The sequence below is a fragment of the Leuresthes tenuis genome, unplaced genomic scaffold (assembly GCF_036924035.1).
Source record: "Leuresthes tenuis unplaced genomic scaffold, fLeuTen1.0.hap1 SCAF_21, whole genome shotgun sequence".
NCBI lineage: Eukaryota > Metazoa > Chordata > Actinopteri > Atheriniformes > Atherinopsidae > Leuresthes > Leuresthes tenuis.
The window spans coordinates 835,989-851,801 of record NW_027325375.1 but is presented as its reverse complement, the minus strand read 5'-3'; the positions used below and the strand labels follow the sequence as shown (position 1 = coordinate 851,801).

General features: G+C 46.3%; 1 protein-coding gene across 1 annotated transcript; it reads left to right on the top strand.

The window, feature by feature from the left end:
• The first annotated feature begins 198 nt into the window (after window positions 1-198).
• Window positions 199-15,380, top strand: LOC140279426 (lissencephaly-1 homolog B-like). The gene is made up of 11 exons (XM_072374546.1): window positions 199-371; window positions 6,117-6,348; window positions 7,266-7,350; window positions 7,445-7,519; window positions 8,752-8,958; window positions 9,511-9,679; window positions 10,711-10,813; window positions 10,887-11,115; window positions 13,959-14,060; window positions 14,127-14,283; window positions 14,365-15,380. Exons 2-11 carry the CDS (start codon window positions 6,317-6,319, stop codon window positions 14,436-14,438), a joined length of 1,233 nt encoding a protein of 410 aa, XP_072230647.1. The 5' UTR covers window positions 199-371; window positions 6,117-6,316; the 3' UTR covers window positions 14,439-15,380.
• Window positions 15,381-15,813: the final 433 nt, after the last annotated feature.

The window sequence follows — 15,813 nt, the reverse complement described above, 5'->3', positions numbered from 1 at the left end:
CTTATCGCCTGATTCCGGAGATTTGACATTTCTGTCTCATTCCGAGCAACAATTGAATTTTTCACGTCAAAAGTTGGAGCAAACAGCAGGAAAAACATACGTAATAATTCACACTTGTGGGTGTGTTTCCCTTTAAGTACAAGGGCGTGTCGTGAGCACGCTGCGCGCCGCCGCCCACCTCAACGTGCGCGCCGCCGATATCCACTTGCGACCGTTAGCCAGGGCCGGGCGAATGCGGTGGTACCAAGAGGAGAAAATCTGACCGTCCGAGCCGGGTGATGTGAAAAGTCACGATACCGCATCCAAACCACAGCCTCCCGTCACACACTCAGACCTGTCAAAGGGATATATATTCCACCATGTGTCAAAAGGTAAGTCCTCGGGTGTTACATGAGCCTTTCTTTTTGTTTTGGCACTTAGTAAGACTTGTTATTTTGACGACGATTTGCCTGCAGTGTCTGCGCTGTACCCGTTCCTGTCTCAAAATGGCGGAGAGGCCGAAAGCTAAGCTAATCTAACAGGCATATTTGTCATTGTGAAAACCCTCAACGTGAAGAGTGAACACTGCGATAATACCGGGGTAATTTTAATCGACCATACTAGATGCGAGTTTGATTTAAAAATGAATCCTGCGCCCCACGATCAATGCATGACTTGCATCGAAACACTTGTTGTGAAGCTTAGCTGGACATTTGGCTAACGTTAGCTACGCCTATTTATGGAAGTTCTGTATGGGTGAGCTAACGTGGTATGTTAGCCGGCCAAGCTAACTCAGATACTGTCACAGCCAGGCGTAAAATGTTAAATGTGTAAGCGGACCTCATGTCTACCGGAAACCGTAAAGCCTTTTCTGCGTTGTGCTTTCGTTGTTCTGTACAGGTTGTGTAATCTAAGATGACCACAACGTTAATCAAACTTGGGTTACTTATCCTATTCCACGTATTAGCTAATGGTTGTGAATTTATTTCTGTGTACAGCTGACATGTTAATGAATCTGTAGTTGAATAAAACGCCTGTAAGTGTCAGGGAATGCAGCCTTCAGCTGTTTAAATGCACTGTCTGACAGCCCTGCGTTACCATGCTAAGCTAACATTAGCTGGAAAGGGCGTTGCTGAGCCATTGCTGCAACTTTGCCCTTGTGTCCCTGGAATCTTAGAGAGACGCCAGATGTTGATCTCAGTTGTTTTCCTACGACATATAGATACAGCTTTATCTGATTGTTGGCGGTTTTCAAGCGTGCTGCAGGTTAGTTCGAGGAATTGAATTTAGGGTGGAGACCGAGAAGAATCAATGTGAAATACGGAGAATAAACTAAACTATTCCGATTCTGAGATTCACAAGTACTGCATCTCAGTAAATGAATGATTAGTAAATGTCAAGTAGCTGCTGAAGGTGGTCCAATCAGGCCAATCTCTACCAGAGGCCCTTTGCTCTTCTGTGAAACACATTTATTCCACCTTTCATACCAGTATTTAAGAGGAAAAGTTACCGTGAATTTGGAGCTCTTTTGCCACAGCTTCATCTGTAAGATGGGAGACAAAATTGCATTTAAAACATATATTTTTAAAGACAAACAAATGTGCAAAACCCAGTAAGTTTAGAACAGTATATTTAAGCATAAAAGAGCTCTTTGTTTCCTTTTGATTTGTGCAGATGGAGATTAAACCTGGTTTTCCTGTCGGTTACAATGAAAGGTTCCCTCGGCCCAAACCTGTTAACGTGGCTTTGCTGGTCTCGTTTTCCCTTTTTTACTGGGACAGTTATGTCCCCGAACAGCAATCATTGTCTTGAAATAACAATTATCACAAATAATTTCTGTATAATCTGTATTTTTAAGCATAAAATAGAGAAAAGGGAATATAATTTATGATTTGAGTTTGGCACGGCTGTTTCTCTCGGTCTAACCTTGACTCTTATCATTGATAACACTTGCAGGATGTTTCATAGAAAGTAACCTTTGAATTGAAAGATATGGTTAATTGGACGTTGTAATAAGATCCCGAGGCCTGCCGGGCAGATGAAACCATCCGTTTGGTCTTTATGTATGATCTGGAAGCCCTTATTGCCTTGGGTTTGGTCGGTGTGAGCAGGGACTTGTGTGGCCTCAGGTCAGCTGTAAGAAAGGCTGAAAAAAATCATCTCTTGGCCTTTTTTTTTTGTTTTAATTTCACAGTAAACCAGTAATCTACTTCTGGACAGAGCAGGAGAGACCTGCCTGTGGTGGTAACGGCTCCTTCTTCACCAGCAGCTGATACTGAGAGCAGCATCGGTTCAGTTCTCAAACCTCCCAGTGAGCAGATCTGTTCATGGATTCCTGCTCATGTGTGAGGGAAATGAATCCTTGCTGTACTCCAGAAGGCTCCGAGTTGAATTATAACTGAGCTGAACTCCCTGATCTCAGTTCTGTGTTCGTTGGAGCAGCTTTTTCACCGACTGAGCTGAAACTCCTGCAATAATTCCTCTGCTTTTTCCTCGATTCTGTGCATAAAGTCACTCAGAACAGGGACTGTTTCTCCTCTGGTTTTCCTTTCAAAGACAGAATAAGACTGATCAGGTTGCTGGGCCTGATTAACCACACATTTACCTTTTTAACGGGATGACACACCTGAGTACAGTAACCGTAAGCAGGCCTTCCCTCAGACTCTCACTGGTTTATTTCTCCAGGCGCTGCTCCTGTGATGCGGTGCGTTCAGGTGCAGCAGCCACAGACCTTTCTTATGTAACAGTTTGGAGCTTGGTCTGCTTGCTCAAACGGCTATTTTTGACCCACACAGACAGCTCTGCTCACTCCAGGGTGTTTATCTAAAATCAGGGGGTCTCGTTGGTATATTTCAGGTGATATTTTTAGTATATTTCAGGATTATTTTCTCATCCGGGCAGCCGTGATCAGTTAGTTTCTGTTGAAGCGGCGTTCAGCTCTTTGTCTTTGAGAGAACTCTGCGTCCAGTTAAGGTCTGGTGTTAATCCTGTTAGCTGCCTTCCAGCCCCTTTCCTGCATTGCTCTGTCAGCTGCAGGGAGGACTTGTGGTCTCTATCAGGGAGAAACACACCCGCATGGAGACTTTGTGTTGTCTGGCCTCGCTGCTAAGCAGCTTAGTGCCTTTGCAGCTCCAGACTCCTGCAGAGTTGAAGCTCAGGAAGTGAATACTCTTATTAGCTTCCAGCCACTGAATGCTGTGTTTTGGTTTTGGTTGATCTGTGCCCTCTGCTGTCGGATAAAAACCTAAAACTGTTTCAGCTCGGTGGGAAATGTCTGGAGCTGCTTTGGTGCGACAGCTGAAGTCATCCGGGGAAGAGCAGCAGAACTGGCTGAGAGATCCTGGAAATCTTTCTTAAACAGCGCCGTTCGGTTCGGCTTCGGGACGCAAAGTGTAAAAATAAGGTTGTCAAACAGATACTGATTGATACTAAAATGATTAGAGAATCATTTGGCCTGTTGTCATGGATACCGGTGTCAGTTTTCAGCTTCTTACAGCACCATGGTCCAGTTCATACTGACCTGGCTGCTGCGTTCCACCTGAAGCCAGCCTGATATCAACGGATTTATTCCATCTTTACTGATAAATGTTTTGATAATCAAACTGTTGAAATTAAGAGATTTGTTTGTCTTGATTTTAATGTGCTACTTTACTGACATTTTTCCTTTTTAAAGGGGAACTCCGGTGTTTTTAAACCTTATTTCTGGCATGAAATACGTTCATCTGCTCACAGAGAACAGTTTGGTGAAAGTCTGCGTCCTTCTGAAGATATTTAGATAACTGGAGATCCATATAACGGAGTGAACGGGGCTTAGAGGATGCAGCCTCTAAATAAGGCATTATCTGTCTTTATTTCACCAATACTTTAAGAAGAATGAATGAATGAACGTGTGCTATAGCTCTGTTAGCTCATAGCTGCTGTTAGCTCATAGCTGCTGTTAGCTCATAGCTCTGTTAGGTCATAGCTCTGTTAGCTCATAGCTCTGTTAGCTCATAGCTGCTGTTAGCTCATAGCTGCTGTTAGCTCATAGCTGCTATTATGTGGCTACTTGCAGCTATAGGAGAGCTAACGGAGGGATTTCTACACAGGCACTCTACTGGGACCACTTCATCCACACGCCCCCCTGCAGCACAGCTTATTCACTCCGTGCTCTGTGACAGTCGGCTAACTTCACACAGAGTTTGCTGCTGATAGTTTTGAGCAACATGGCAGGATATTTATGAGATTTAGACGAGCGGCGGGCATAGATGACGTCATCCCAGTAGACGAGTGAGTAGAAATCCCTCCGTTAGCTCTCCTATAGCTGCAAGTAGCCACATAACAGCAGCTATGAGCTAACAGCAGCTATGAGCTAACAGCAGCTATGAGCTAACAGCAGCTATGAGCTAACAGCAGCTATAGCACACATTCATTAATTCATTCTTTGTTACAGAATTCTGCTACTTGCAGCTATAGGAGAGCTAACGGAGGGATTTCTACACAGGCACTCTACTGGGACCACTTCATCCACACGCCCCCCTGCAGCACAGTTTATTCACTCCGTGCTCTGTGACAGTCGGCTAACGTCACACAGAGTTTGCTGCTGATAGTTTTGTGCAACATGGCAGGATATTTATCAGGTTTTGACAACGTGAACAACGACTTTGAGTAAGATGGACGTTCTTACCGGAGTGAATGAGCTGTGCTGCAGGGGGGCGTGTGGATGAAGTGGTCCCAGTAGAGTGCCTGAGTAGAAATCCCTCCGTTAGCTCTCCTATAGCTGCAAGTAGCCACATAACAGCAGCTATGAGCTAACAGAGCTATGAGCTAACAGCAGCTATGAGCTAACAGCAGCTATGAGCTAACAGCAGCTATGAGCTAACAGCAGCTATGAGCTAACAGAGCTATGAGCTAACAGCAGCTATGAGCTAACAGAGCTATGAGCTAACAGAGCTATGAGCTAACAGAGCTATGAGCTAACAGAGCTATGAGCTAACAGAGCTATAGATATATACATGTATGTAGAAATCCCTCCGTTAGCTCTTAGTTCCCCTTTAAATAAAACAGAAGTTTGGTTGTTTTCATTACTCAACTCGTTGATTTATGAGAATTTATGGATTTATATTAGGTTAAACGGCTGTTGTTGCACCTCAGTTTGTGCACGTGATATTTAATTCATCTGTATGCTGTGTATGTGGAAGAGTAACCGGGATTTTTCCCTGATTTATCACAATTATATGGCTTGAAATTCTAGTTTTGTGACCCCTCCAGTAAGAAATTGGGTTCTTGTTGGATTTACTGCTTCCCTGATTGAGTTATGACACAAATCTATAGATATGCATAACTAATTTCACGCCTTTACTGTCATTTACGAGTACAAACAGATCTGAATTCCTTTTAATGCTTTAAAAAGCTGCACCTGTGTCCAGTCGACCCGCTTCAGATGCAGTTATTTCACCATTAATCATGTAATGGCTGCACAAGGCGTGCTTTACCTGCGCTTTGGTGTGTCTGCAGACCTTATTCGTGCTGTGGAGGTTGTGATGGCAGCTTATTCTGTGGCTCTGAGGGCTCAGAGGTCTTTGGGTTAAAAGGTTTCCACACATTTTGTGCTTCTCATCACAGGAGAAAGTTAATTCTTGTTCATTTACGGCGTCCGACACGTGTTTTATAACAGAACAGCAGCTGGAACGGCTTCTTTTCTGTTTTACTGCAACTTCACACTGAGATGTAGCTGAGAAAGCTCCAGTTAAGGATCCTATACTCTGATTTTGTTGGCTGTGAGGCACGTTTTACTTCAGGTGAAATTAAAGGTTCATTAGGCCAAGCAAAAGCTGATCTTTCTGGGGTTAAATCAAACAAATCTACACCAAACCTGAACCTGAAGCCGAGCAGCTCCTCCAGAGATGACTCACAGATGCCCTGAATGATAATCTCTTGGTTTCTTTGCTGTGTGACATCATTCGTGAGGTCATTCCCCTCCTTCGTATGACGCTGAGGCCTCGGTGAAACAAAATGACCTCGAGCAGCTTCTACATTCAGTTTAAAACCACAAATACTAAGGAGTGCCGTGGTTTTTTCTCTGTACTAACATGTGTCGTTCCGGCTTTCTCTCTGGTTTTCCACCATCTTAAACCCACCTTTTCTCTGTTCCTAAGGCAACATCTGACTAGCGAGGGACATTTGGACCGCCGTCAGCGCTCGTGGAGCCTCTGGTCAGCCGCCGTATCTCCAGCTCAACCCTCTCAGGTGGAAAAGCCCACTTTGGGACTGGACTGCGCCCCCCCACACGCTCCCCAGCCAGACTCCCTGACATCACCTCATCCTCACCTCCCCGAGCGGGAGAGCAGCAGCCGCCATGGTGCTGTCACAGAGACAAAGAGATGAACTGTGAGTGCCCTCGTATGTGTGAAAGCAGGCCCAGACATGTGCTCCGAATCTCACTCCTGGGGAGAAAGTGGCTCAGTTTTCAGCTCTGTCTCCGGCTCAAAGTTTGTCCTTTTGTGGCGACTTTTTCTGAGATAATCTCCTGTCGCTATGTGAAATCTGTGAAGAGATGTGAGCTTCACTTGGTGAATATTTCATCACCTACATGACAGGAGCAAAGAAGCAGGGGGGGGGTGGGTAAAGGAGGAGGAGCTTAGAGCGGCGGTTGCTGCCAGGCTGCAGAAAAGCCCGAAATGTAGCTGCTGGAGAACATCTGTAGGAGTTAAAGGGGCTTTATTAGGATGAATCTGGGGGCCAGGTATGACCCAATGTGTTGCATTTCTCAGCCAATCAAAGAGCCTGGAAGCTGCAGCCTAATTTTAGCGTCATTACGCATGAAATATTTACTCCGTGTCCCGCCGTTTATATAACTCTGTGCTTATTGTGCATATCTGGGATCGTTTCCGTGTGTTTGTGGGCTGCTTTCCTGCTGTCATCCAGCCCAGGGCTCTTTGTAGCATGGCTGCGGTTTCCATAGCAGCACAAAACACTGTTTTCCAGTGATTCAGTCTGTACATTTCATATTCCCCCATGAAGGGTTGTAATTTGTTTTGGCTCCGGCTCAAACTGACTGACATTTAAGGTGGATTAGTAAAACTGAAGCCCAATTGCTTCCATCTGTTGGACAGGGTGTGGTCTGCCTTATTTTAAGGAGGAATTTCTGTTAAGGTGGAGCATAAATCACACTTTGACTGTTTAATTCATTTAAATTGAGCATATGTAGCATCTCTGAAGACCTTACTTGTAAATTATGATGAAATTATGATGAAATTGCACCACAGCGCTTTACAAAGTCCATTTTATGGCACATTTTTCCCCAGAAATCGGGCTATAGCCGACTATCTCCGTTCCAATGGATACGAGGAGGCCTATTCCACCTTCAAGAAGGAGGCAGAGTTAGATATGGTAAGAAGGCAGAAAATGGTCATTATGAATGAAACGAGGTGAAGAAGGAAAGTGAATCCCTTCCTCTGACTGTCTGTCTTTGCTTTGATTGTAGAATGAAGATGTAGATAAGAAGTATGCAGGGCTGTTGGAAAAGAAGTGGACCTCTGTTATCAGATTACAGAAGAAGGTAAGGAACCTCTTTCATTATTTGCTTTTTAAACCATTGTTTTTCTTGTTTAGTTGGTAAAAATCTTGGTTCATTTTCCACTGCACGACTTCCAGCTTGATTACAGCTAAAATCTCTTAAATAGATTCGTCCGTTCAACAAAGCCCAGTGTGACTGAAGGAGCTAGCTTTGCTATGCTAACCAGAGTCTCACATTAATTAAAGCTCTGTGCATGAAGAAGCTGCCCAGTGTGACTGAAGGAGCTAGCTTTGCCATGCTAACCAGAGTCCCGTGTTAATTAAAGCTCTGTGCATGAAGAAGCTGCCCAGTGTGACTGAAGGAGCTAGCTTTGCTATGCTAACCAGAGTCTCACATTAATTAAAGCTGTGCATGAAGAAGCTGCCCAGTGTGACTGAAGGAGCTAGCTTTGCTATGCTAACCAGAGTCTCACGTGAATTAAAGCTCTGTGCATGAAGCTGCCCAGTGTGACTGAAGGAGCTAGCTTTGCTATGCTAACCAGAGTCTCACGTTAATTAAAGCTCTGTGCATGAAGAAGCTGCCCAGTGTGACTGAAGGAGCTAGCTTTGCTATGCTAACCAGAGTCTCACGTGAATTAAAGCTCTGTGCACGAAGAAGCTGCCCAGTGTGACTGAAGGAGCTAGCTTTGCCATGCTAACCAGAGTCTCACGTTAATTAAAGCTCTGTGCATGAAGCTGCCCAGTGTGACTGAAGGAGCTAGCTTTGCTATGCTAACCAGAGTCTCACGTGAATTAAAGCTCTGTGCATGAAGCTGCCCAGTGTGACTGAAGGAGCTAGCTTTGCTATGCTAACCAGAGTCTCACGTTAATTAAAGCTCTGTGACTGAAGGAGCTAGCTTTGCTATGCTAACCAGAGTCTCACATTAATTAAAGCTCTGTGCATGAAGAAGCTGCCCAGTGTGACTGAAGGAGCTAGCTTTGCTATGCTAACCAGAGTCTCACGTTAATTAAAGCTCTGTGCATGAAGAAGCTGCCCAGTGTGACTGAAGGAGCTAGCTTTGCTATGCTAACCAGAGTCTCACGTGAATTAAAGCTCTGTGCATGAAGAAGCTGCCCAGTGTGACTGAAGGAGCTAGCTTTGCTATGCTAACCAGAGTCTCACATTAATTAAAGCTCTGTGCACGAAGAAGCTGCCCAGTGTGACTAAAGGAGCTAGCTTTGCTATGCTAACCAGAGTCATTACATGACATGATCTGCTCCCTGGCTCTGCTGCAGGTCATGGAGTTGGAGTCGAAGCTGAACGAGGCGAAGGAGGAGATGACACACGGAGGACCTGTGGGTCAGAAGAGGGATCCCAAGGAGTGGATCCCCCGTCCGCCTGAGAGATACGCCCTGAGTGGGCACCGTGCTCCAGTCACGCGTGTCATTTTCCACCCTGTGTTTTCCGTCATGGTCACAGCTTCTGAGGATGCTACCATCAAGGTACCGGCTTCACCTGCTCCTTAACAGCAGCTCATTGTTCTCCTTTATTAAACTGTCTGATCCTTCCATCTGTGCAAAGAAGCTCTGTGTCGTCCCCATATGCATCAATCTGTCACATTTTTTCAAATGTATCTGTTTTTTTTCATCATTTGTGTCTGAGAATGAAGCATAAAAGGTTGAGCCTGTTTTCCAGCTCTGGCTGTGCAGCAGCAGCATTTGTTAGCACTGCAGCTGCACCACAACACGCTCTGCAGCCCTGACCCTTCAGATCAAAGCTGTACTGCAGATCTGAGGCTGCTCCCCTCCTTCTTCATCCCCCCCCCTCCCTTCTTGCTCCCTGTCCTTCCTCACTTTTTTCTGCTTTGTCACTGCTCATCTGTGTGGAGACGGCCTCATGTTTGCACAGATTAGTGGAAATATTTCTCTTTCCAGCTGGAGATGTGCTTTAAAGCTTCTGTTTCTGCCAGTCCCTGTTCAGCATGGCTTTGAATTTAGTGTAAAAACTGAAATCTGTCTCAAAACGATGACTTTATCTCGCTTGTGTGATTTCAGGTGTGGGACTATGAGGCTGGGGACTTTGAGCGAACCCTCAAAGGCCACACAGACTCTGTGCAGGACATCTCCTTCGATCAGACGGGAAAGCTGCTGGCCTCCTGCTCGGCTGACATGAGCATCAAACTCTGGGACTTCCAGGGGTTTGAGTGCGTCCGAACAATGCACGGTGAGGAGTTTCAGCTGTTTGCATCCGTTTCAAGTCTGGAGCATCAGTAAAACAGTCCAAAAACATCAGAATAAAGTCAGGAAGTACTCAGTTTCTGTGCTAAATTTAAAGGGATCCAGCTAAATCTACCTCAAGGGTCTCTGTGGTAGTTTGCATCCGTTTCAAGTCTGGAGCATCGGTAAAACAGTCCAAAAACATCAGAATAAAGTCAGGAAGTACTCAGTTTCTGTGCTAAATTTAAAGGGATCCAGTTAAATCTACCTCACGGGTCTCTGTGGTAGTTTGCATCCGTTTCAAGTCTGGAGCATCAGTAAAACAGTCCAAAAACATCAGAATAAAGTCAGGAAGTACTCAGTTTCTGTGCTAAATTTAAAGGAATCCGGTTAAATCTACCCCACGGGTCTCTGTGGTAGTTTGCATCCGTTTCAAGTCTGGAGCATCGGTAAAACAGTCCAAAAACATCAGAATAAAGTCAGGAAGTACTCAGTTTCTGTGCTAAATTTAAAGGGATCCAGTTAAATCTACCTCACGGGTCTCTGGTAGTTTGCATCCGTTTCAAGTCTGGAGCATCAGTAAAACAGTCCAAAAACATCAGAATAAAGTCAGGAAGTACTCAGTTTCTGTGCTAAATTTAAAAGAATCCAGTTAAATCTACCCCACGGGTCTCTGTGGTAGTTTGCATCCGTTTCAAGTCTGGAGCATCGGTAAAACAGTCCAAAAACATCAGAATAAAGTCAGGAAGTACTCAGTTTCTGTGCTAAATTTAAAAGAATCCAGTTAAATCTACCCCACGGGTCTCTGTGGTAGTTTGCATCCGTTTCAAGTCTGGAGCATCGGTAAAACAGTCCAAAAACATCAGAATAAAGTCAGGAAGTACTCAGTTTCTGTGCTAAATTTAAAGGGATCCAGTTAAATCTACCTCTAAGATGATCAGCCTTCAGTTCTTTATATTCTTACGGTCTTACTTTTAGCCACGCTAAATGTTTTGGGAGCAGCGGCTGAGGAGCTAAAGACTTGTTCTCGTCCTCCAGGTCACGATCACAACGTGTCCTCTGTAGCCATCATGCCAAACGGGGACCACATAGTGTCTGCCTCCAGAGACAAGACCATGAAAATGTGGGAGGTGGCTACTGGGTAAGTGTGAGCTGTTTAAACCCTTCAGCGGTGCGTTGGAGGGTGAGTAACCCTGTGGTGCGCCCACCTGCAGGTACTGTGTGAAGACCTTCACGGGCCACAGGGAGTGGGTGAGGATGGTGCGCCCCAACCAGGACGGCTCGCTGATCGCCAGCTGCTCCAATGACCAGACCGTGCGTGTCTGGGTGGTTGCGTCCAAGGAATGCAAAGCAGAGTTACGGGAGCACGAACATGTGGTGGAGTGTATTGCCTGGGCCCCTGACAGCGCTCACCCCACCATCCTGGAAGCTACCGGCTCAGAGGTAAAAGTCTGTGTTCAGCAGCTCTGTGAGGGACAGGAGATTGGATGTTTAATTCAATTCAGCTTTATTTATAAAGCGCCAGATTACAACAATTAAAGTCATCTCAAGGCACTTAGATAATAAAGTCCAATTCAAGCCAATTGGAATTCAATTCATTGTAATCATAATCCAATTAATTCATATGGAGCCAATTCAAAAATAATATCCGAGCTAAGGAAACCAACAGATTGGACCGAAACTTGTCTTCAGTCCAATCTCCCGTCCTGAGCCTGAGGGACTGTGGAAAGGAACGACTCCCTTTAACAGGAAGAAACCTCTGGCAGAACCAGAACCAGGAAGAAACCTCTGGCAGAACCAGAACCAGGAAGAAACCTCTGGCAGAACCAGAACCAGGAAGAAACCTCTGGAAGAACCAGAACCAGGAAGAAACCTCTGGCAGAACCAGGAAGAAACCTCTGACAGAACCAGAACCAGGAAGAAACCTCTGGCAGAACCAGGAAGAAACCTCTGGCAGAACCAGAACCAGGAAGAAACCTCTGGCAGAACCAGGAAGAAACCTCTGGCAGAACCAGAACCAGGAAGAAACCTCTGGAAGAACCAGAACCAGGAAGAAACCTCTGGCAGAACCAGAACCAGGAAGAAACCTCTGGCAGAACCAGAACCAGGAAGAAACCTCTGGCAGAACCAGAACCAGGAAGAAACCTCTGGCAGAACCAGAACCAGGAAGAAACCTCTGGCAGAACCAGGAAGAAACCTCTGGCAGAACCAGAACCAGGAAGAAACCTCTGGCAGAACCAGAACCAGGAAGGGTGTCCATCCGCCTGGACCAGCTGGGGTTTGAGAAGACAGAAAAGAGGGAAAAGAGGGGGGAAAAACACCATAACACCATTCAAAGGATACCTGCTGGAACAGGGAAACACAAGTTAATAACCACAATAATGTCACATGGACATAAAATCAATTGAGAAATTAAACAGGGGGAAAGAGAGCAAAGTGAGGAAAGGTGTGACAGATGAGCTCCCCCAGCAGGCTGGGCCTATAGCAGCAGAACTATGGGATGTTTCAGGCTCACCTGAGCCATCCCTAACTATAAGCTTCATCAGAAAGGAAAGTTTCAGCCTGATCTTAAAGGTAGAGAGGGTGTCTGCTTCCTGAAGCCAAACTGGCAGCTGGTTCCACAGAGAGGGGCCTGATAACTGAAGGCTCTGCCTCCCATTCTGCTTTTAGGGGCCTGATAACTGAAGGCTCTGCCTCCCATTCTGCTTTTAGGGGCCTGATAACTGAAGGCTCTGCCTCCCATTCTGCTTTTAGGGGCCTGATAACTGAAGGCTCTGCCTCCCATTCTGCTTTTAGGGGCGTGATAACTGAAGGCTCTGCCTCCCATTCTGCTTTTAGGGGCCTGATAACTGAAGGCTCTGCCTCCCATTCTGCTTTTAGGGGCCTGATAACTGAAGGCTCTGCCTCCCATTCTGCTTTTAGGGGCCTGATAACTGAAGGCTCTGCCTCCCATTCTGCTTTTAGGGGCCTGATAACTGAAGGCTCTGCCTCCCATTCTGCTTTTAGGGGCCTGATAACTGAAGGCTCTGCCTCCCATTCTGCTTTTAGGGGCCTGATAACTGAAGGTTCTGCCTCCCATTCTGCTTTTAGGGGCCTGATAACTGAAGGCTCTGCCTCCCATTCTGCTTTTAGGGGCCTGATAACTGAAGGCTCTGCCTCCCATTCTGCTTTTAGGGGCCTGATAACTGAAGGCTCTGCCTCCCATTCTGCTTTTAGGGGCCTGATAACTGAAGGCTCTGCCTCCCATTCTGCTTTTAGGGGCCTGATAACTGAAGCCTCTGCCTCCCATTCTGCTTTTAGGGGCCTGATAACTGAAGGCTCTGCCTCCCATTCTGCTTTTAGGGGCCTGATAACTGAAGGCTCTGCCTCCCATTCTGCTTTTAGGGGCCTGATAACTGAAGGCTCTGCCTCCCATTCTGCTTTTAGGGGCCTGATAACTGAAGGCTCTGCCTCCCATTCTGCTTTTAGGGGCCTGATAACTGAAGGCTCTGCCTCCCATTCTGCTTTTAGGGGCCTGATAACTGAAGGCTCTGCCTCCCATTCTGCTTTTAGGGGCCTGATAACTGAAGGCTCTGCCTCCCATTCTGCTTTTAGGGGCCTGATAACTGAAGCCTCTGCCTCCCATTCTGCTTTTAGGGGCCTGATAACTGAAGGCTCTGCCTCCCATTCTGCTTTTAGGGGCCTGATAACTGAAGGCTCTGCCTCCCATTCTGCTTTTAGGGGCCTGATAACTGAAGGCTCTGCCTCCCATTCTGCTTTTAGGGGCCTGATAACTGAAGGCTCTGCCTCCCATTCTGCTTTTAGGGGCCTGATAACTGAAGGCTCTGCCTCCCATTCTGCTTTTAGGGGCCTGATAACTGAAGGCTCTGCCTCCCATTCTGCTTTTAGGGGCCTGATAACTGAAGGCTCTGCCTCCCATTCTGCTTTTAGGGGCCTGATAACTGAAGGATCTGCCTCCCATTCTGCTTTTAGGGGCCTGATAACTGAAGGCTCTGCCTCCCATTCTGCTTTTAGGGGCCTGATAACTGAAGGCTCTGCCTCCCATTCTGCTTTTAGGGGCCTGATAACTGAAGGCTCTGCCTCCCATTCTGCTTTTAGGGGCCTGATAACTGAAGGCTCTGCCTCCCATTCTGCTTTTAGGGGCCTGATAACTGAAGGCTTGGGTTGGGGAAATATCCAACTATGAGATGTTTATCCCTTTAAAGTGTTTAAAGATTACTGCAGCACATGTTTAGATGCTGGGACTGTAAATGATGTAAAACGGGAGTGTTGTGTCTGTTTTCCAGAGTAAGAAGAGTGGAAAACCTGGTCCCTTCCTGCTCTCTGGCTCCAGAGATAAAACCATTAAGATGTGGGACGTCAGCACTGGGATGTGCCTTATGACTCTTGTGAGTAGAACAAATCTCTCCCTTTTGCTGCCTTGGAGTTGGAGGCTAATTGCTCTCGGTCTGTAGGTGGGACACGACAACTGGGTGCGTGGGCTTCTGTTTCATCCCGGAGGACGATTCATTGTGAGCTGCGCTGACGACAAAACCATCAGGATCTGGGACTACAAGAACAAACGCTGCATGAAGACCTTGAGTGCCCACGAACACTTTGTTACCTCTCTGGGTGAGCTGCTGTGCAGACATCCCACACCATTAAACCCTCTCATTCAGCCTGTATCTGATCCTTTTCCTTCTTCTTCTGCAGATTTCCACAAGACTGCCCCCTACGTGGTCACAGGCAGTGTGGATCAGACAGTCAAAGTCTGGGAGTGCCGCTGAGACTGTCTCCAGCTCTTGTCCTGCCCTGCTTCCTCCCAGCTCCCCAAAATAAGCCCCCCCCACCCTGTCCTGCACCCTCCTCCCTCTCTTCAGACGCCTAGCCGAGCCCAGCCCCTCAACTCTCGCACTCCAAACCATAGTTGACCAAGGCGCTTTCCCCTTTCCTCGCTTCCCTCCTCTACATTGGTCCAGCCCTATTAAGATGACTATTGTCCTTTTGTGTAAATTATTCTGGATGTAGGGTACGCTTAATAAATGTCACGCAATCTCTGACACATACACACTCTAAAAAAGATAAAATATCTCTGCATGGTGACTCCAACAATGACAGAAAAAAGAAGAATTCAGTAGATTTACAAATTTGCATACTGTTGTCATGACGCTGTGTGGTCGGAGGGTAAATGTCGTGGGTTCGGTGCACGGAAACCAACGGTTTAGTTTTCTTTCACGCCATTGTTGCGGGCCGCCGCCGCGGCGTTGCTGCTGCTGGAGACGGTAGAAGAAGAAGAAGAAGAAGCATGTGGTACATGTGCTTATACGTTGTGTGAGTGTGTGTGTTTGTGTGTTACGACAGGAGAATCTTTCTGCTCCGATGGATGGAAAGAAGGAGGAAGAAGCTTCTCGCCCACCGTGTTCTTTCATACTTTTTCATCTTTTAACAAACTTGCTTTCTAGTTGACACTCACTGGACCTTAATGATCCGTAAGCTGCTGCGAGCACAAGCCCCAAAGTGTGTGACGGAGGAACCTTTTCCAGAGAATCTCCTGCGCTTTCTCTGCCTTTGAACCCATCCAGGGCTCCCTCACGCAGGATTTCATTCAGCTTTCTGTGGTCTCACCGCTCTCTTTACACACACACACACACATGCACAGTGAAAGTTGTGTCAATATATCTGGATGTCATTGTTTGCAACATAATGAAATAAAATTCTGTAAATATAACGCGGATGCTGTGCTTTCTTTGAAGGAAGCAGAGGTTTGGATGGAGGGAGGCTTCGGGCGGAGGTGGGATGCTGCAGCATGGTCAAAGGGACAGATGTGCACGCAGGGACAGATGTGCACGCAGGGGTAATGCAGTCTTAACCAGTCCTGACCTGCAGCAGGTTCTCTCACTGCCTCCAGTTTAGGAGAAGAAGTTTATCTGTAGCAATTCAACAAAGTAAGTAAAGAAAAGAAAGCAACAGACTGTTTTTATGCAGGAGATTCAGTTGAAAAGGACCAGTGAGGGTTTGTTAGATTAATCTGGTTTTACTCTCTGTGAGAATTAATGAAGGAAAAAGGCAAGTTTATCTGTAACAATTCAAGGAAAAGGTGATTCAAAGTGCTTCACAGAGACATTAAAACAGAAGAAATAAAAAGCAGGATTTAGAATTTAA